Source organism: Drosophila navojoa, chromosome 3 (genome assembly GCF_054131105.1).
Source record: "Drosophila navojoa isolate 15081-1374.11 chromosome 3, UAZ_NAV_1.0, whole genome shotgun sequence".
NCBI classification, from domain to species: domain Eukaryota; kingdom Metazoa; phylum Arthropoda; class Insecta; order Diptera; family Drosophilidae; genus Drosophila; species Drosophila navojoa.
Window position 1 is genome coordinate 18,641,576 of NC_142891.1, and position 23,074 is coordinate 18,664,649.

Consider the following 23,074-nt stretch of genomic DNA (forward strand, 5'->3'; position numbering starts at 1 on the left):
CTAGATATATATCAACATCTATATATATATATATATATTTATTAACTGATTCACATACTAAAAAACAACTAATCAGAATTGCTAAATTTTCAGCTAATCACTCTCACCACACTCACACTATTGCAGCTAATCATATTTCTACACAGACTTTGTCTAATGCTAATTATGCTTTTTGTGCCTATAGAAACAAATCAGTTCTTGAGTTAAACATTTTAACTAATACTGTATTCCCTCTTAGAAACTGCTTGACGAAGTGCTGGCTGAACGTGAGAATGTCGAGGATCTGAACGACAACTGCGAGCTGCTGATGGAGCAAAGCGCCTGCACTCGCATTCGTGATCAAACCATCGAGACTCAGGCCAATTATACGAAATTGTTGACATCCGCCCAGGGCCTGGTGGCCAAGATCGAAAAGAATCTGTCCGATCATACCGAGTTCCTCAACTACAAAAAGGAAATGGACGCCTGGATCGAGAAGGCACAGCAAGTGCTCAACGATTGCAGCATCGATGGCGATGCCTCAATCATTGCACAAAAATTGGAGACAGTCAATGTAAGTTATTCGATTGATCCATCTCTTTCGCTTTTATTAAGCAACTATTCCATTCAATTGCAGTCGCTGGCCTCCCATTTGCCAGAGGGCCAGCACTTGCTGGTCATGGTGCAGGATGCCTACTCGAAGGCCTCGAATATAACACCCGAGGACAAGCAGGAGAAGTTGCGTGAGCTGATGACCAAGGTGAGAGAAGACTGGGATGCCTTGGGCCTGGCTGTCAAACAGAAGCTCAGCGACTTGAAGCAAGCCCAAAATCGTTGGAATGACTTTGCAGCCAATAAGGAGAAGCTCGATAAGTGGCTAATCGAAGCCGAGAATAAGCTGAAGGTAGCGCCTCAGACAAAGAGCGAGCTGAGCGAGATGAAAACGTTGCTCGAGCGCTACAAGACGCTCGGCAACGAGCTCAAGCAGAAGGGCAACGACCTGGAGCAGCTGATGTCGGAGGCACGTGACCTGGGCACCGAGGTGGATGCCGTCAATCGTTTGCAGTCGCGCTGCGATAAGCTGAAGAACGATTGTGCTGGCTACATTCGCGATCTGGAGCAGGAGATGCTCGAGTATAATGACTATTACCACACTATGCAGGACGTGGAGAAATGGCTGCTGCAGATCTCCTTCCAGCTGATGGCGCACAATTCGCTCTTCATTTCGAATCGCGAACAAACTCAGGAGCAAATCAAACAGCACGAGGCACTGCTGGCCGAGATTCAAAGGTATCAGACGAACGTGGATGATCTGAATGCCAAGGGTCAGGCGCAGATTAAACGCTATGAGCCAACGACGTCGACGGTACGTCCGACTATCGAATCGCAGATGAGGAACATACATGAGAGCTACAACTCGCTGCTGCAGACGTCGGTGCAGATCAAGAATCGTCTGTTCGAATCGCTGGCCAAGTTCCAGGAGTACGAGGATACCCTGGACAGTATCATGCGCAATCTGGAGGCCTATGAGCCCATCATACAAACCGAACTGGATGCCCCGGCCACTAGCCTGGAGCTGGCACAGAATCAACTCAAGTGCGCTCAGGATATGCAAAATAAACTGAACAACGAGAAATCCAGGCTGGCAGCGGCCGTGCAGGCCTGTGAAGCAGCCACAGCATCCATCAGCCGGCCCAGCTCGCCCCTAGAGACGGCCATGCATGCCATACCCGAACGCGAACTAATGGTGCGCGCCAAGCTGGAAGATCTGCTGGATCAGGTGGGTCATATATTCAATTTCATTGCCTTGTTTATTGGTATTTATTATGCATTTGGTATTATATGCCTTATGATATTATATGCATTTGTAGTTGTTGTCTTTTCATTTAATAAAAATATTAACTAAAGTCGTATATGGCGATGTAGATGCAGGGAAGGATACAGGGCATACAGTATATAGGATATTTAACAGATATAGTTTGTGGACATATGAATATATGTATTTGGTACACGTATAAGATTAAACCTTTTGTAGCTCATTGGTTTTGTGGTGGTTCCATATTAATCTAATGCGAGTTATTTCGCTGTTTAGGGATATATAGACATGGAATGTATGTTATTTAAATCCCAAAATCTCTAGATTTAATAGCTATTAAATACATATAATAATACTGAATTATCACGACTTTACGAGAGTCACGGAGGTATATATGAAATCATAAAATGAGTTAAGGATAAATAGAAAAATAGGCTGAAAATATCAGTCTACAGATTTACGTTTTTTTACAAAGAATAAATTATTTAATATTGCTTGATGTAGAAACATTAAAAAGGCCAGGATACCTATGGCTATGTATTTGATTTATATTTACCTATCAATTTAAATTTAGACAGAGTATGATTAATTTTACCTTCTTTCCATCTTTTCGCCAAATTGTACATTAAAAAGAAAAACCTTTTAACTTTTTTTTAAACCCTAACTTCAACATTTTTTGTTAATTTTATTTTATATTTTTCAAATCTACTTTTATACCTAATAACACCAACCACACAAACTTGATCAACTACAATCAACTGTACCAACTACTTCCAACCAAACACCGCTCTAACTTTTGTTGATTTGCTGCACCGTAACTCCTGTTGTTGTTGTTGCATAATAAAATAAAAACCCACTACCACGCCCACCTTGCTCGCCGCCTGCCTGTTCGCTTTGCATTTTCCTCAAAAAAAAAAAAAAAAACTATATATAAAGAAACCGCCGTCAAAGACTCAGAGCTCAACCGAGGATGACAACGATCTCGACGTTGAGCTCAGCGATGTGAATGAGGCGCTGTCGGATCCGATTGCTTACAAGCGTATTCAAAATTATCGTCGCATAATACAGATGAATAGCGCACACGTGAGCAAGCTGAATGCACTCGCCGCTAAGGTAAGGCGTACTCGAACCCGCAACGGAGGTGTTGGCTTTGCTCTCTTTACTTAGAACTAAAACTCTTGCACACTCGACGGACAACATAAACTCGAATGTTTGTTTAATACTGTTTTACCTTTACTTATGCTTAGGTGCAATCCCACTTGAGTGGTCTGACTGCATCCGTTAGCGAACTGGAGCAACAGCAGAAGCAGCGCGCCGAGCTGCAGGATTGGGTTAAGAAGCAACAGAGCTCCGTCTCCGATTGGCTAATGCGTCCGTGCAAGCTGCGTCCGGAGGCTGCACAACAGGAGCTCGTTACCATGAATGATCTATTGAACTCTATTGGGGACAAGCGGTCCCAGCTGATGCTCGAAATGACAGGATCATGTAAGTTGCTAAAGAACATTCCAAAAATGTTTAGTCTAGCTCAGGAAAACGCACCCTAACATGAAGGGACAACAGATAATGTTAAATTAATGTTATTTAGTATATAGTATTTTGCACTAATTTTCTTGCTTCATCCCAACAGTGGGCGATGAGGACACCGATCTGGATGATAACATTGACAAGCTGGAATCGGAACTGATGGATGCCATAGCCAAGAAGCAGGCGGGCCAAAATGTCATCGATGGCTATCGCCAGGGCATGCAGGATGTGCAGAATTGGTTCGATACGCTGATCAAGCGCATGGATGTGCTGGATCGCGGCTCTGGTCTGAACTGTGCCCAGAAAATGGCCGCCATCAATGAGATTAAGAACGAATACGAGCTGCAGGGACATCCGAAGATACAAGAGCTGAAGGGCAAGGCCGCCCAGGTGGCTGAGGTCATTAGCAATCTGGATGGTCAGCAGGTGGAGGAGCAAATGAAGTCGTTGGATCGTCGTTTTGCCGATCTGGGCAAGCGCATCGATCGTAAGGCCCAGCTGCTGGATGTGACCAACAAGGGCGTTGATGGCGCCAAGGGTGAAATCGATCAGCTGCAGCAATGGGTGAAGCAGCAAATCGAAGAGCTGCAGGCGCCAGCTGCTCTGGGCTTCTCGCCCAAGGACGCGGAGGCGCGCCAGCAGAAGATCAAGAGCTTGATGAAGGATGCCGAGGCCAAGCAATCGCTGGCCGATGTGCTCGAGAAGCGCATTGCCAACATGCAGCCCGAGCTGGAGTCGGCGGAATATGCCCAGCTGGAGTCCGCGTTGCGTAATCTGAATAGCGAAAATCGCAATTTGGCTGGCGTTCTGAAGGCCGAGTTGGATCGTGCGCTGGAGGCGAGCAAAGCGCGTAAGGCGCTCGAGAACGATCTGGATAAGGCGCGTCAATGGCTGAAGGCCAAAATCTCAGAGGTTCGCAAGCTGCCCGTCTATCATCCGCTGACCTCCGCTGAGATCGAGAAGAAGATCCAGGAGAACAAGAAGTACGACGATGATGCCAAGCAATTCAATGACAGCGTTCTCACTGACGTCCAGCGTCAAGCTGCCAACATTATGAAGGATTGCGGGGATGCGGACAAGGCAGCGCTACAGCAAATCCTGGATGAAATTGCCGCTGACTATCAGACGCTGAAGGATGAGAGCGGCAAGCGCGGCAAGTCCCTGGACGATCTGTTGCAGGGACGCAAAGCCTTTGAGGACTCGATGAAGAAGATGGGCGACTGGTTGAATGAAATGGAGACCGCAACCGAAAGTGAACTGCGCACCACCAGTCTGCCAGTGCTCGAGGAGCAGTTGGCCCACTACAAGAAACTCCTGCAGAATGCCGAGAACATGGGCGGCGTGATCAACGATGTGTCCGAGCAGGGCAAGAGCATATTGCCCACGCTGAGCAATGCGGACAAGCTGAAGCTCAACGACGACATCAAGAACATGAAGGATCGCTATGGCCGCATCAAGCAGACAATCGATGATCGCGCCAATACGCTGGGCGATCACATCAAGAAGTACAAGGATGCCAAGAATCGCTTGGCCGATTGCAGCGAATTCCTGAGCAGCATACAGCAGCGCATGAGGGAGCTGAATCGGCCCATTGGCTCCCGAATTGAGGATGTGCAGGATCTGCTGGGTGCCTACGAGGGCATACTGAAGGAGCTGAAGGACAGCAAGCACAAAATGGGCGACATGCAAATGGACGATCTGCCCGAGCTGCAGAGCATCCTGGCGCAGCAGGACGATATGATTAAGTTGATTGAGGATCAGTTGGCGCATCTGCGTCAGCTGTTGATGCTGCGTGAGCAATTCATTGCGCTAATCAACGAGATCATTGCCTTCATTATGAAGTACACGGATGTGATCATCGACATCGAGAACTCACCGGACAGCCTCGAGGACAAGATCAACAAATACGACAATGTCATTGTCAAGATACAGGAGTGCGAGGGTCTGTTGGCCTCAGCGAACGATAAGGGTCAGAAGATCGCCTCCGAGGGCAATGCTGCCGACAAGAACAGCATCACGGAGCAGCTGCAATCCTTGAAGAATCAATTGCAGAATCTGCGCAAGGCTGTCGAATCGCAGCGCCAGAAGCATCAGCTCCAGCTCGAGTCCCACAAAAAGATGGCTGCCGAGCTGAGCGAAATACTGGACTGGCTGCACAACAACGAAGGCGTGGCCAAGTCGCGACCCCTGCTCGATCGTGATCCCGAGTCGGTGGAACGTGAACTGCAGAAGCATCATACACTCAGCAAGGAAATCGAATCCCAATTGCAGAAGTTCAACAAAATCAACGACAGCGTCAAAACAGACGTGGGCATGCCCAGCTCTCTGCTGGAAATGCTCTCCGAGGGTCGCTCTCTGGTCGTCTCGCTGCCGCATGAGCTGGAGGAGCGCGAAAAGTATTTGAAGAACAATCGTGACTCGCGTCTGGAGTATATGCAGCTGGTGGCCAAGTTCAACGATTGGGTGCACGAGGCCGAGCTGCGTTTGCAGAACAGCCAGCATGGCATCGACTACGAGCACCTTGTGAACGATCTGGAAGAGCACAAGATCTTCTTTGGCAACGAGGCGCCCATACGCAATCTGGTGCACAAGCAGATCCAGGAAGCATCCGACAAGATTTGGTCCTCACTCAACAACTATGAGCAATCCGAGCTGTCGGCCGAGCTCTCACAGTTCCAAACCAAACTGGCTAATATCTTGGCCAATGCCAAGACCCAGCAAAGCGAGCTGGAGAGAGAGGCGGAACGCTGGCGTGAATATCAACAGTCCATCGATCGCGTCAAGGCCACCATTGAGCGCACTAAATTTATCGATGAGCCCGTCCAGAATTTGGCCGGATTGCACTTCAATATTCAGAAGCTGTCGCATGCCATTGGAAATGTACAGGTGAGCTAATCAAATAGACTTATAGAACTTCGCACAAGTAATAATTATTTGAAGAGCTGATTAGAGCTTTAAACGATTTACATAAAAAATTTGAGTATATGTAGTTGAATAACTTCTCTGCAAAACTTGGAAAATCACTAAATTTTACGGAATATTAAATCTGTTTCTATAATGCATTAATTATATAAACTTTTATATTTATAATTTTGCTTACATAAGAGAATTCGTTCGAAATTTTTGATTAGGGCAAATGTCGTTTGTTTGTATGACTTAACATCCATATGTAATCCCAAATCAAATGAATCAGAAAGCCTTGACAGCCAATTGGATTATGTTAAGTCTCTTAAAAACCTTTTATTGTGTTTATGCACTCATTTATATGCATATACATACATGGCCGGCTCAGACCTGTTTTAAGTGTGACACAACGAAACATCGTTCATGAAACTGCAAAACAAGAATTTGTATCTGCAACGTATGTAAGAGAATGTATCGGCAAATGACTTTCATGCTGAGTGCAAGCTGTTTTGGCTCCGCACTGCGGACTCCGCATATGATTTGCCGGCCGGCAAAACCAATAAACTTCAACTGACACACACTTTCCGCTCTCTTTGCGCTAAAGCTCTCTTCGCATTTCGCTCTCTTATATGAGCTCACATTTTAAATAGTTGTTTACTTTCGTTATGTTTCCTTGAGAACTTATTAATGAGTTAATCTTTTAACCTGCACTTGTTAAGCTTATCAACGACTGCCAAACATCTAGTCTGCTGCTCAGACACAAAATTTCAACATAAATACATATGTATGTGTATGTATGTCTAAGGCCAGCTGTTTGAGTGTAGCTAATGACATCATCAGCAAATTCAAAGAGGGAATAAACCAGTTTTGTCGTGAGGGCTGCGCAATTGAAATAATAAATTTGAGTATATATTTATTTATGTTTATGATTTACATATATATTCTAGCAGTTTAGTTGATTAATTTAAAAAAAAACTTTAAAAATAATTTCTATGAACATTTAAAGCTTAAATTTCTTTTATTTCAATATGCTTTCTGCCCAGCCCTTTTGAGAACCACGTTGTTGGGCATCAACAAACACATGTTTAACAACAGCTATTTTTGTTTTTGTGCCAAGCACTGAGCGAGCTTTAAGAGCGAGCACTCTTCATCTCTCAGCGCTCTCAGTGGACAGCTGTTTTGTTGTTGTTGGCATGCCGGCTTATAGTAAAGCCAATAGCGATAGTGTATGGATGGCGCGTACTGTGTATTGGTGAGCAAGTGTGACGCAGTCAAGAGTAAATTATTGCTTGAAACTGCCCACACGTCTCTCTCACACTGTTCCGCTGCCCACTTGCCCGCTGGCCCAAGCCCGTTGGCAGCTCAACTGTATGTGCACATGTAAACGTGTTCATTTCATGTTCTTCTTCTTGCGATAAACCGCACAGTCGCAATTCGCTCTCTTTGTATCCCACTAAGCGGCGCTCTTGGGGCAAGTTTCACGCCAGTTCTCTTAAATTGGTTCTAACTCGTGCTTGGGCACATGCCGTATATATTTTATTCGAAATTCACTTCTAGTTGAGACGTTTAACTGTGCGGTTGTCTACATTTTTTATGCGGCTTACAAAGTGAAGAAACGGCGACAAAGCAAAAGCAATAAAAATCAAAAGCAAAATACAAAAACAAAGAAGAAATAGTGTTATGATATTTTTGTGCGCAGCTCTGTTATATTTGAACGTTCTAATAAAATATGCCATGTGCTTGAAAAGCGCAAATTGAAAGAGAGACAGTGCGACAGAGAGAGAAAAAAACCAGACAAATTTAAAGCTAACGTCATCAACAAAAAGAAATACACTAAATATATATGTATATACATTTATACATAAAGAAATATACAATTAAAGTGCTGCTGTAGATACAAACGCGTGTGTCTAGGTGAGAAATTAAGACAGTACTTAACTTTCCATATTGTGAAATAGCGAACTAAGAAAAAGGTTGTGCCACATGCACATATACATCCACACGCATACACACATACATATGTATATGTAAAAGTATAGGTGATGAAATGCCAAAGGAGAAACAAATGAAATTAACGTTGAATTATAGGCGGCGCTACAGTTATAACTCAAAATATTTAAATGGGAAATAAATTTGTAGGAAATGTGGAAGGAATAACATACACACACACATACAGTACTTAGGTAGCTTTATACTTGCATATATAAATATACATATATATATGTATATAATATATATATATATATATATACATATATATATATATTACTTATATACCCAAACCATTTCTAATAATAAATCACTTATCATTGTGCAATTCCAATCAATCGAACCGTGTCGATAATCAAAATTGTGATCAAAAATTTCGAACTGTATCTCTCTATTTTAAAAGCCAAAGCTATTCTTGATTATAGCTGTTATTAATTAGTATTGCAATATTACTGTTACATGGTTGTTATGATTATTATTGTTGTCGCTGTTGTTGTTGTCGTCAACGTCGTTACAGAGCCAAAACAGTGACCTCTCGCTGGTGAATCAGCAAGCGCAATCTCTTATACGCCAAGCGGACGCCCGCAATCGCCAGTTGATTGAGCAGGCGAACTCAGCGCTAAATCGTGATTGGCAGGACCTGGTGCATAGCCTGGAGCAGAGAAGGGATAAGCTGCAACAGTTGGCCGAGCACTGGGATAGCTTCGAGAACGGTCTGCACGGCTGGGAGAAGGCATTAGGTCGCTTGGAGGATAAGTTCCGCAATGTCGACCCAACTGTAAGGTCGCGACGTCATTTGGAAGATACAAAGAATGCCATTCAGGTGAGATTAACGTTTACCTTTACAGAAGTCACTCTCAAGTGCACGCACATGCATACACACACGCACACATACGGTTAACGTATGAGCTCACAAGCTTAATTGATTTATTATAGCTACTACGTGCGCATCCGTATATGCACACATATACATATATACACTTGCGTGTGTGTGTATATGTATATATATTCATTCATTCATTTGTTGTGCCCCTCCTCTAACGGCTATGGGCATGCCGCAAATGTTTTGCTAATGTCAGACATTATATACACACGCACACTATTTTCCTCGTATATACACGTTTACACACACACACAGACGTATATTGCTGCCCAAGTTCATGGTCACATGCAACCTAACTACACAGAGAGCTTGCGCTCTCTTACTAAATAAAAGCAGGGCTTTGGCTCTCACTCGGGCTACTCGCTTCTCTTCGATACCGTCCGAACTGTTAATGATTGACTATGTAAAAAGCTAAAAACAAAAGTCTAATTTGTAACTTTCAGTTTCTTTTGACGTGTTTTTGTCCGTTTGTTGCTAATCACAGCTTCTAGCTAAACATTTTTTCTATTGGCCCATTATACAACTGAAACAATAGCAGACTGTTTTGCTTTTGGTTTTGTTTTTACTATCAACAAACTGAGTTTTTTTTTTTTTTTTTTGCTTTTCTTTGCATGACTTCATGGCTACAGATTATTATTTTTGCTTTTATACATTGTGTTGCTTGTGATTAGAGTGAAAAAAAAAAAAAATCAGTAGAGACTAACTTATCATTTTTTAAAGGCTAAAAATAGCTTAAGTTTATTTAAAGCGTAAGATTTGAGGAAAAATGTTTTAATTTGTCATATTTATAGGGTTATATTTTAGATAAGAGAACTTTCATCTGAAAATGCAGACAGCTTAAAATTAACTGAATTTTATTCGCACAACTTTAAAATTTTAAAGAGAAAAATGTATTGTTTTATTATTTATTTATTTACTTCTTTATTCTCAAATAATATAAAATGTTGCATGTTAAAAATATTAAAATTCTCTGAGAACACAATTCAATTAGCAACTTTAAGTTACGTAGAAATTTATAGCACTGTCAGTCGTGAAACTCTCAAGCTGCCATTCAATACAACTCATTAACGATGTTGTCATATATAGATCTCGTTATATACTATAAATAGTCAATAAAAAAAGATAGTTCTGTTACCCAGTTGAACAATTCCAAGAAACAAATTTTTTGTTTTTCTCTTTATGGACTTTTATTTTTTGTTTTCTTTTAATTTTTTTTTTTTCATTCGAGCTTACCGCAAATATTTTCTGTTTTAAAGTCAAGACAACGTTTCTTTTATTTTTTTATGGTATTAACCTTCGCTTTTTTGAGCTTAAAACTGGAATTGAATTAAAACGTAGCGTGTTTTATTGGTTTTGTTTGCGTTTGATTGAACGAATCATTAAAGAAAACAGAAACAAAAACATAAATAAAATAAAAAATTGTTGAGTTTTCTGCTGTGTTTGCTCTACTAATTGAAATTTATATTATTTTTGTTTGGCTGTTTAGGAACTGCGTGAAGAATCAAATGAACTTAAATCATCACATAAAGAAATCGAAACGCTCTCAAAATCCATCCTCACATTCCTTGGGGAAGTACACAAACCCTCGGCGGAGGCCATACAGGCCAAAGTGGATAAGTTAGTTGAACAGCAAGCAAAGTGAGTACCCGAAATTGATAACAACTTTTATTTAACGAATTTGATAAACAGTTGCAAGGGTTAAAGATTATATCATGATTTGGTTTAAGTTCAACTCTAGAATATCTCGTGATTGATCTCTAATTGTGTAAGAAACGCTCTAATGTGAAGAACTCAATTTGAACTATTGCTGTACATATAAATAGTATTTTATATACACTATACAATCTATAGGTACACTATTTAAATATTAATTAATTACCGTGTCGCTTGTACAATTTCCATTCGATTTCCGGAATGGAATTCAAAATCGAATTCGATGCATAAAAATATTTCGTTCTATAATTGATTTGTATTTAATGTTAATTAGTTGTGACTAAATTAACTAGTTATTTTCATACTATATCACACCATTTAAACGGGTTCCGGAGACAAGTATGGTTAGAGAGAGAGGTATATATAGGTGCATGTATTTAAGAAGAGCAATATGAACAACTTTTGGCTTGTGGCAGTGTGTGACATCAGTTTTCAGTTGTTTTTAGTTTTTGTTTTCGGCTCGCTGAGCCGCAAAGCCCTCGAAATTTCATGCCAAACAATCGCTGGCTCGTTCTCGTTCTCGCTCTCCCTCTCTCTCTCTCTCTCTCTCTAAATAGCTCAAGCTCTCTCCCTGACGTCATGGCTTTGGTTACGCTCGGTATGTAGCTTGAGACGAGGTACTTACATAAGCCAAGTTTTCTATGGCAGCATAAAAGTCAAGTTCCTGAGAATTCTAGATCATTAAATTTTGAAAAAAGAAAATACATTCGCCCTGCACATTGCACAGTGCCTGGTCAAAAGTCTGTTTACCCATCCATTCATTAATGGGCCATATCAACTGACGGGGCATGCCCGCTGATGGCTGATAACGGTTAACTGTGCCAAAGTTTTAACGTCTTATCTAAGACAGTTACGATAATAGACAAAGCGTTGACGCTATAAATTTTATAATCATAATTATAAAAGATTCGTTCAAGTAGTTCACAATATACGCTATATGATTCAGAGATTTGAACGTCCACTTAGAAGGGAGCTTGTTAGCACTGTTAATGGAACCGTAACAAATGTTCTATATATTATATAGTATTCGCCTTTTGTTGATAAGATTCGGAGCGAAAACAAAAAAACTCGTTCGTTTATTTTTGCGGAAATTCTTTTTAATGGCGCTTGACACAAAATGAAAAAAAAAAAGTATAAAAAACGTTGCCAATTTGTCAATTGCTTTTGCCACACTCACACATACAAACACAGGCATATTGGCAACATGCTGCTGACAACAACATCTGGCCTGCTAACAGCTTATTAACAGCAGTGAAATTCACCACGATTCGACGTTAACAGCGCTATGTGTGTGTGAGTCTGGCCGTTGATCACGTAAACATTTTGCTTGTCGAGAAAAACAAAAAATAAAACGGAAAAAATGTATTCAAAGAAAATAGTGATAAAAATAAGAAAATCTGAAAAGAAATAAAAAAAAAAAAAAATCAGAAAACATGCCGCGGCCTTTCTTAATGCAGCACTGACACAAATTTTCACCCAAGACATGTGTATGTTTATCTACAAGAAGTATATATTTTCAACGTATTTTTTTCCGAATTTTTTCTTATTTTATTTTTATACACATTCTTCTTTCATCCGGCTGCCGTTGGCTTTCATGAAAAACGAGAGCAGCAGCTGCTAATTTCCTTTCTTAATTTCCCCATGCGCTTAACCAAATGTCTTACCGAATAACAATAATAGGTTTTCTGTGACGTATGCCATATGGAAGTAGATGGCAGATAATATTTACTGTGTGTGGCCTGCTAATTGCGCGCTAGCGAGCTGTTAAATGTTTTCGATAAAACATTTTCTTGATTGTGATAGGCTTTTAGATCACTCTAATAATTGTGAAAACACTTGAGGCCCTCTTGTCGACACTTGTCCATTAAGTTACATTTGCTTGACAGCTGTAAGGCGCTCCAATTAACATGCGCATTAACAGTTAAGTTAAATGTGTCTGTTAGTCAACAGCTGTAACTCATTGATTTTGGCAGCTGTAATTCTAGCATTAACTTTAATAACTGTTAGCAAACAGCTGTTAATCAATTGTACAATGTAATTATTTGAATACTCTAACAGGGATAATTTCATATGATTCAATCTGTATAAAAATAATTGAAAAATTTATTAACTCCACGTAAAGCGAGTTATTTTATGGTTGATTTATTATAGAAATCCCCATGCTTACATTTTTAAACAACTTAAGTCATGTTGACTTGATCTTTTATAGTCATTTAGTTAAAATATTTACTCAGCTCCGCACATTTAAATAATTACATCTAAAATTAGCTATAAAGTAAACAATTAAACAGGTCTGGCATATCATATTTTGAGCGAACCTCCATTACTTATGACGAGGGAAGTGCTGAAGTCTGTTGTAAACGTTTAACTTTTTCTCACGTTTTGCCATATTCCATATTCAATCTCTAGCTCGCACTCTCTATATCTCTATGAATAATTCTTCTGCAGCTCTGATTAGAATTTAAATAATTTCTCACTTCGCCATGAATATTGTGTGCCACAAACAAATTGACAATGCCATCATCATCATCGATGCCCAACAAACAATGATCTAATACCCGAAAGTTCGCTCATCGACAATTATACTCAACTATGTATATATGTATCTATATTATATCTATATTCCTTAACTGCGACGCAAATTCCATTGCATTTGTACTTGAGATTTACTTTTCGACTGGCGAGCATGCAAAAGTCTAATCAACTTGCAAAAAGCAAAAAAATATATATATTTAACTCTGAAAAAGTTGCGTAATCCTTCAGTACTTAAAAAGTATTTTTGTGTATTTCCAGGCAAGATTATTGAATATTTGTTTATAATTATTTCTGGATTTTTAAATCAATTTTGAGCTGTTTATCTTTTGGACATAAGAAAATGTATATATGCGAGAATGCGCTAAGATTTTTGTTGTGTTATCAATTTCTTAAGGCTTTAGAATATCTTATAGAGCTGTCTTCAACTAGTATTTCAATGAAGAGAATCTGTTCTTTTTTTGTTCACTTGAAAAAAAAAAAAAAAAGAATTAGTATATCTTGTGAATAACTGATAATTTACATCTTTCGACTTAATATCAAGGAAATACAATTCTCCTATACGTACCATTTACTTTGACACTCACTGTATAATGATTCACTTCAAATAAATGCATTGTTTCTTAATTATTGACAACCTACAATTTTTGTTTATAAAATACTTTGCTCTAGAGCATGAAAAAATAAAAAACAGCTGCCAAATAATATAAAAAATAAAATAAAAAGAAGACAAAAAAAATTAAATGTAAAGAAGACTGAAATCGTATGGCTGACTTCATCGTTGCTAAAGAATAATAAACAACAGAAACGTATACAAATTAAAAAAAAATAGTTATTAAAAATTTAAATAAAGTAAAAATAGATTATTTCACGTTGCATTAAAATATAATAAATAAAATCTAAATACAATAACAAAACACGACAGGCATTTGCATTGCCGATTTGTCACTTCGCACAAAACGGTAAGTCGGAGAGTAAGAGAGGGAGAGCGAGAGCAAGAGAGAATACAATAAAGCGAAAACGTTGCCCAAATGAGGTAATCGCGTAATTATAAATTTAGTTTTGCTTTTGTTGTCGACTTTTTATTTTTTAACAGTGCGCTGTTAACTCACGCGCTGCTGCTAGCTGTGTGCTGCTCCAATGCCATTTCGTTTCGCCGTCGTTTGTTGGCTCTCGATTCTTTGAGAAGCCGGCACTTTTTTTGTTGCTGCTTATCGAAACCGGCAAAAATGATTTGTTATTGCCTTATCATTTCGGGCGCTAAACATGCAATATATATATTATATGCATACATACATATGTATGTATATTTAGGTAAATATGTATGACACGTCCATTGCATTTATGTTTTGTTTTATTTTGGGGGGATTTTTGCATTAAGGCTGCGTGCGGCATATTTGGCAACTGAAATCAGCGGCGAATTTTTGGTTTGCTAATGAGTGAGGTAAACTTTTGCCGTACGCCGCAGTTTCAATGCCAAGCGCATATTTAATATACAAATTGTTAAGTGTTGTTGCTGTCGCTCTCTTTCCCCTTCAATCTCTTACTCAATACGTGCGCCTGTTTGCATATGTGTGTGTGAGTGTGTGTGTGAGTGTGAGTGCGAGTGCGAGACTGTGGTGAGTTAGCAGCAGTAGCAACAGTTTTTGTTCTTTTATTTCCGTCTCGCATTGCCGCTGTTAACGCTGATCGCTCGCACGAGCGCCGACAGCGACGTCGACGTCGCGTCGCTGAAAGTTTTTGGCAATTTTTGTGCGCTGAGAATGATTTTAGTTTTTATTTAGAGTTAGTTGCAAGCGGACGTGTTTTCGCTATAGCTGGATGGCTGGAAATTAAATACGAAGAAGCGACCGCACGAGCATAATAAAGAAATATATGTATATATATCACAGCTATACATATATATAGACGCATATTTTTAAATCAAATAAAATACAATTTAATTAGGAAGCAGTAGAAATAGAAGCAGCAAACGCACAAACAAAGACGAAGAAGCGACAGCCCAAAGAGAAACCAGTAAAGTATTTAATTCGCATAACTGTGCAGCGGTCTCGAAAGCACCGTTAAGGCGCACAGTTCAGCTATTTGAAATGCTATACATAATAATTTTTTTCGTTTCATGCACTGGCACTTGCTAAAACGCCGCTTTGTGGATTACCAGGCGTATACGCAATTTGAAGAGAGTCGAGTCTTATAGCTGCTGAATTTCGCAAGAAATTCAAGTTTCAAGCAAAAGAAACAAACGAATTAAAAATAACAAACAAGTTGAGGAATAAGAAGCAGTTAACCATTGTTGAGCACACGTCTGCCTCCCCAGTCAGGAGGTGCGATTGTTGTCGCTAAACAACTGGCCAAAGAAGTAAAATAGAAAAGTCAAATAAAAGACAGCAGCAAGGGCAAAGAGAAAGATAAAGAGCCGAATGCTAATTGCTAACACGCACTCTCCAAAACGACGTCGTCAAAAGCAAAAGGTGAATGTTTATTAAACGCAAGTTAGCTTAACTTAGCTTCACACTGCCTGCCGCGCCGTGTGGCATGATTAAGTCATCGAGGCCGGTTAAAAAGTCGGAGTCGCTCGGTTCGGTGTATGCAAAAAGCAGCCTCAATTTTTTTTCTAGCCGGCTGTTGGTTGTTCGCTGTTTGCCGTTGGGTTCGGCGCACGGACGGGTCCGGTCTTTTAGCGAGGTCGTCAGGTGTTGTTGTTGCTGTTGCTGTTCTTATTTTTGTTTGTATTGAGAGAAGTGCTTTGCTTAGCGACGCGTGTCTCTGATTTAAATCGATGATGACGTCGTCGTCGTTGTTGTCGTCGCATCTAAAATAGCTAACGCTCACTCACAGTGCTTATCGACAGACATTTAATTACAATAATTGATCAAACTAAGCGCCGCGATTTCAATGTTTTATTTTCGTCTGTTGAAAAACATACATATACATATATTTTTGTATACACACGCCTCTCTCAGTGGCTTTCGCTTTTCACTTAGTTTCGCTCGCATTGCGAACATTCTTTGCCATTTCAATTCAATATATCCACTAAATTTAATACATTAATTTGTAGAGTAGGCAAATGGCAAATTGTTGCTCAAAATAGCTGCAAAAAAAGAAGACAAAGCAAAAGAAGCTAAAAGCAAAAAGAAAACAAAAACAAAAATTAATCTGCAAGAATTTTTATTGTGTTATTTAAGACTCAATTTATTTGCATGTTTCTTATACCCTGTTGTTGGCAAAAAAAACTATGCTAAAATCTGTTTTTGTTTATGCCAGAATCATTTTTCAGGTTTCTGGATTTATTGAAAATTTGTGAGGCAATTAGCTTAAATTAAATTAGTTGAGTAAGGAAATTATTATTTCTCAATCTGTATCAGCAGCTGTTGTTGTTTACTGTTTCTAATTCTAAATGAGAATTTGAATTTGAACGGATAGAAGAAGTCTAATTTTTAAAAAATATTTATATGCTTAAATATATTTATATGTTTTAAAAATCATTAAAATATATATTAGGCATAACCAACTCTGATTATTGTTCAAATGATCATAGTTTAAAAAAACATCACATAAAAACTGTAACGATTAGTCTCTCTCTAAAACCTTGAGTATTCGAGTGCTTGTTAAAGTTTATTTATTTTTCATAATTTTTGTATTTATATAAAAAAATTCTTTTATCTATGACACTTTAGTAAACAATTTCGAAAGCTTTTTAAGCTATATATATTACAAATTGTCTAGTTTTTCAAATGTCTCATGATATGACTAATTAGCTTCCTTGTTTTATTTCGAAATAATTTTGCTCTTGCTTTAGTCACACTTTCTTTCACTGGGTATCTACTAGTTGTGCTCATCATAATACTCTCTTTTTTTGCTTTTCTCTTACAACTAATGCGCTAAAAACTGTTTTCGAAAATGAATGTGTTCTTTCAGCCTCAATTGGCTGCTGGCCAAAATGTATTGACTTGGCCTCCTCAAGGCGCATTGCTCTTCCGTTTCAATTGTTGCTGTTGCTGCTGTAAAGGGCAGCAGGCGACACAGCGTCCTTCAATGCTTAGCCATAAATATATTTTCGTGCACTCACGACTTTACTACATTTGTTTTAATTGCTGCCTTCAAGTGCTGCTACACTTGGCTGAGGCAGCGGCACAAAACACTTGTTGGCTTCATTTAGCGCCCACATGGCGTATGAGTAACATGAACATTAAGTTTCTGGAATAAAAGAAAATAAAGCAACAACAAAATAAATTATAAAGCAAAAAGCAAATAGAGAGATCTGCTCTCGAGCATCTCTCTCTCTGAGTCATTTCGCGTGCAGCATTGCCAGATGACGTCAGCTGCATTCTGATTTGATTTGACCAAGTTTCGCTTGGACTGCGAATAAATAAATATAAATATAACATAAATACGTGTTTAAAAATATAAATGTCTGCATAAAAATAAACGCAGCCGTTAAACAGGCCGCGCCACGCCGCGTACAGCATAAATAATAATAATAATAATAACAAATTTAAAAGACTCACACACGAAATGTTTAAACAAAATAAAGATTTTTCGAAAATTCGTGAGAGACAGCGCGTAGACACGCTCCCGCTCTCGCTTTAAAGGAAAAGCAGTTCAAGGCATTTGCCGAATATACAAAAAATAAATTTCGAATTTCGAATTCGAATTCAATTGTTGAATTCGTAATACTCGCATGCCGTGTCTAGTCAAAATTTTCGACATCGCCATTCATTTAGGAAACTCTCTTGTAGTCAAACGGCAGCATTCATTTCCACGGAAATCTTCGCAAACGCCTCGAGGCCAACAGCTCTCAGACCCCATAGTGGATACACATAAAGCGAACAACTTCAGCCATCAGCAAAAAAAAAAAAGAACTTTTCTATAATATATCAAATATATATATATATATATATATTCAATATATATTCGTATATATATATATCTATATCTATTGTGTGTGCAGCACGCGTAGTTCTATTGAGGTTCTATTCTAGGGGAAAAGACAGAACCGCGTGGTTTTCACACGCACACAGACACACTTGCAAACTGTTTACATATTATATTCTATATTATAGGCAGCTATATTTCAGATACGTCATTCACTAATACGCCCCGGGCAAACGTTTTCTGCTCTGCTCTCTTTGAATTCATTGCAGATTGAACGACACGCTACGCGAGAAGGACCAACAGGTTAGCAGGGATCTCGAGGAGATCGAGCAAGTGTTCCGCCGCATCTCACAGCTGCAGGACAAATTGAACGCACTACACGAACAGCTTCAGGCCGTACACGTCTACGACAAGCACATTGCCCAAACGGAACAGGCCCTCATCAAACTCAATAGCCAGGTGCAGCAGGCCGGCGAGGAGAGTCGCGCGCTTGTCGCGCAAACCCAAGCGCTCTATCAGACCAAACAGAATCAATTGCCCAGTGATATTGCCCAGGAGTTTACCGCACTTGAGCTGCTAGCAGAACGCGTGCAGGTTACTATGGAAACCAAAGAGAAGGATTTCAAGCGCGCCAAGACCGTGCGCACGGACTATTTGGCCGGTGTCGATGAGATTCAGCGCTGGCTGCTGCAGGCCGAGGTGCAGGTGCAGGAGCGCACCCTGGAGCCGACACAAATGAAGGAGCTGCTGCAGCGCATCAACCACGAAATCGGTGCCATCTACGAACGCTTCACGCTGGTCAAGACCAACGGCCAGCTGATCATTGAGAATTGTCGCAACAGCGAGGAGAAGACGCTGGTGCAGTCGACCATTGATCAGCTGGCCGCACAGCTGGCCCAAGTGCGCGGCTGGCTGGACGAGAAGAAGCAGGCTGTGGGCGATAGTCTGGATGCTTGGACACGTTTCATGAATCTGTACCAGATTGTCATGTCCTGGGTAGCGGACAAGCGTACGTTCATCGATCAGACCATTGAGCTGCGCACGCTGCCCGAGGCGCGATCCAAGCTGAACGACTATGTGACGGCTGTGAAGAGTATTAAACCGATTGTAAAGCATTTGAGCGAAATGGATAAGGAACTGGAGCACATTGGTCAAGTGACGACCGTGGGCGATCTCAAGGACAAACTGCAGCAGGCCGAGGATGCGAAGATAGCCGTGGAAGCAGTGCTGCTGGAGAGGGTAAAGCGGGCGAAAGTTGAAGTTAAATCTTGAACCTATTTGATTTCTCGTTTCTCTTCTCTCCTGTCATCCCTAACAGAACTCGCTGCTGCAGGAGGCCTGCGAAGAGTGGGATCAATGTGAGCGCAAGATCAAGGATATCCGTGCCTGGCACGAGAAGACCAAACAGACCTTAGACTCCTCGCCACAGCAAAAGAAGCCGCTGCGCGATCAGCTGGGCTACTGTGAAAAGACTCTGGCCGACATAAATGTGCAAAAGACCAAACTGAGATTGTCTATTGAAAAGCTGGAGGTAAGTGGCTGAAGCTGGCATAGCTAATATGGAATGCATTTCCATGCCCCACCGCCTTCTTTTTGGCTTTCAGGTGCACTTCCGCAACGGCATGGGCGGTGATCCGCGCCTGAGCGAAAATGTTGACGATTTGGTGCGCGTGCTCGATGGCCTCGGTGAACTGGTGAAGGCCAAGTCACAGAGTCTCGAGCAGACGCTGGCCCAAATCGATGTCTATCAACAGCAAATGCAAACGCTCCGCCAGCGTATTATACAGGAGGAGCAGCAGCTGCGTCTGGTTATGGCGCCCACGTACTTGCCGCACGATCGTGAGCGCGCATTAGCCGAGCAACAGGTACGTACTCCCTGAAAGCATCTGAAACTCTTTTCTTATGTGTAGAGCCCAATCAGCTATTGTTTAGTGCAGTTAGCATATAAAAAGAAGCTAGCCAAAGCCAGGAGATTATATCTCAGTCTAGGAAGAACTCCCCGATATCTATCTATATATATCATATGGTAGCTCTCGTAAATAACAGCAACTGTTAAGCTAAGCTGAATACGAATATGTCCCGAAGTTTTTCGAATTAGTATATACCCCTTCTCCATCATAATATCATGCTAATTATTTTTTATATATATATTGAACGATTCTAAATTTTGAGTTTTGTGCTATGCAACAGTTGACAGAACAACCAGTTTGTTAGCCCAAAAGTTATTAACCCTCAAGTAACCACAAATAGATCAAGTTCAACTTTCAATAAATTTTTAATAATCCAAAAAAAAAAAAAAAAGATTAAATATTGTGCGGGTAGGTCCGGAAATAGAAAACCAAAGTTGCACGGTGGCTGCGTATTTAGTTCTATGTTATTTTATCCAATTTATTTATTTTTTATTTTCAATTTTGCCTTTTTTCATTTTCATTTTCTTTTTAATTTTCAAGTGCGCATTTCGTTTATTCAATTTTCAATTTATAATTCTCTTTCGCTTAGAGAACAGAAATTTTCTTAAGTTTTTATTATTTTCGAATTCGATTTATGCCATTCATTTCTCATACACACACGCACACACACACAGCCACACATACATACACTTACATTATTCATTTTTGTGCTCTCTTATGTTCTTTTAATTTGCGAACGAACAACAAAATCAAAATCATGTCATACCAACCGTGCAGCTCATCCAACATCGAAAAACTCATGCGCCTCGTACATGTAGTACATAGAATACATCTCGTATCCATATAGTATATGCCATGCTCTTATACCATATCATATACATACTCTTGATGCCCATCATTGTTATGTCTGCCTTGTCAAAAACAAAAACAAAAACGAGAAACCCGAAGCATTTGTTGTGTCTGTAAAACAAATTCGAATCCGTTTTCGACTCATTGTCACGTGCCGGAAAGAAATATTCAAATAAGTTCTTGTTAGCCGGGGGTAGCCCAAAAAAAGCTATAATATAGAAATATATTTTCGAAATTCTAAAAATTCTTTCTCCAGCCCATTATTCAGTCAGCTATTTTAAGCAATGTCGGATTAACGTCTACAAATTTATTTCACACAAGAAAAAAAATGTTTGTATATATATTTATAGCTATAGATATATATAAAGAGCAGGCCTTCTTTTTTTTGCCCATTTTATATTAGTTTTAAATAAATTTCGTTTTAAGTTTACATTGCGAATTGCAGTGTTGGCGGTAAGTGGCAAATTATAAAGTCAATTTGAAAATCAATTTTGAAAATATTTTATTAAAAACTTTGAAAACATTTTTGAAAAAATTAAAAAACCTTTACAGTAGCTAAATATTTTTTGGGGCAACTCTTGCTATGAGAACTTATTTACGATTCACCTATCACCAAGTACAGTTGATATTCAATATGACGGCACATATACGAAAGTACATACATAACATTTGAAATCGTATCAAATCACATCACATTAAATCACTTCACATCACACCACACCACATCACATCACATTTCGTGTCACAGTTAAGGAGAACACATTATGCTTAAAGCTTAGAAAGTTTTTATTTATTTAAATCATTTTCATTATTATTTTGATTGAATTAGTTAGCTTTATGGCCGGGCAGACATTTTCACATAAAGCCGCTCGAAGTCACAGCTATTTCTATCTCTCTCTCTCTCTCTTTACCGTAATAGCGCTCTCAGTTTTAGTTAAAAAGTATGGTTACGGTTTTAATTTAAATTATATTTATTTTTTTGACAATTTGTATTTCTTTTTATCTTTTCTCTTGGTACATTCTTATTGAATAAAAAATCTGGTGTCGTTGCGCTGAAAAAAATCAATTTAAATTTCCAAACACTACATTAATTAAACATTAATTGAATTGTTCTTACTAATATCTGAAACATGCTTTAATCTATAACCAAACGGGTTTTTGGGCTTTGCTCGCTTGCCTCTTGTGCTATTTGCTAATACTAAACATGATTTGTGACTAACTTAACAAACTCCTCTCGATGCTGCTGCTATATATCCTCAATGTAACACACACACACACACACACACACACACATAAATCACTCATACACACAAACACATGGGAATTGCGTACTTCTACAAATACAATAAAAATATATATATTTATAATATACATCTGGTATATGGTTGCTTTCTCTTATGGCGTATTTATGCTCGATGCCTACAAAAATATCAAAATTACGATTAAATGCTGACCTTATTGTAATTCTTCTTCGCCGAACATTTCTCTCTCTCTCTCTTCTTTTTATCTCTCTCTCTCTCTTAAATAATGCACCATACGCATAACCAATATCACACCCAAACATATATATATATATATATATATAAATATATACGAATCTATATAGGCATGTCGTGAACGTGTCAAAAACTTGCATTCGAAAATAACCGCACGTAATGAGCGCATCAAATTGTTAATACATCGCGGTACGCCGGACGATGCTAAGCTAGAGATTTAGAGATGCCGCACAGCTATGGCAGACATTACATATTAAGTCATAACTATCTATATATTTATATACCGATGTATACTGCATACATATACTAGAACTAGTTCGCCAAAGAAATGAAATTGAAAACCAAAGCAAAAGCCAAGCAGCCACCGCGGCGTCTCATGTTTACAGCTGCCACTGTAACAATCTCCCAATTCAACAGTGGCAACAGCTAAACATGTCAGATCAGCCGTAATAAATATATATATATACTACTTACATGACCCACAGCTTAAGAAAATTTACAAAAAAAAAAAGATTAATTTATTAAATTATATATTATTTTTAAAAAGAAAACCCCACAAAGCGTATTTATTTAATTAGATGAGCGCATTCTTAGACAGTTGATT

General features: G+C 39.3%; 1 protein-coding gene across 31 annotated transcripts in view; it reads left to right on the forward strand.

Moving 5' to 3' along the window:
* The window catches only part of Msp300 (Muscle-specific protein 300 kDa), a 121,567-nt gene that overhangs the window by 52,875 nt on the left and 45,618 nt on the right, over window positions 1–23,074 (forward strand). For 25 of the 31 annotated variants that reach the window (XM_089258428.1, XM_089258438.1, XM_089258445.1 and 22 more), the window contains 10 exons: window positions 239–553; window positions 617–1,759; window positions 2,732–2,908; window positions 3,043–3,280; window positions 3,423–6,205; window positions 8,730–9,035; window positions 10,582–10,733; window positions 18,485–19,454; window positions 19,534–19,746; window positions 19,820–20,080. In XM_089258428.1, coding sequence (XP_089114554.1) covers window positions 239–553; window positions 617–1,759; window positions 2,732–2,908; window positions 3,043–3,280; window positions 3,423–6,205; window positions 8,730–9,035; window positions 10,582–10,733; window positions 18,485–19,454; window positions 19,534–19,746; window positions 19,820–20,080 — 6,558 coding nt within the window. Of the gene's footprint in view, window positions 1–238; window positions 554–616; window positions 1,760–2,731; window positions 2,909–3,042; window positions 3,281–3,422; window positions 6,206–8,729; window positions 9,036–10,581; window positions 10,734–18,484; window positions 19,455–19,533; window positions 19,747–19,819; window positions 20,081–22,580; window positions 23,022–23,074 lie in introns of those variants that run through there. The other 6 variants (XM_089258439.1, XM_089258447.1, XM_089258448.1 and 3 more) reach the window with 2 other exon arrangements.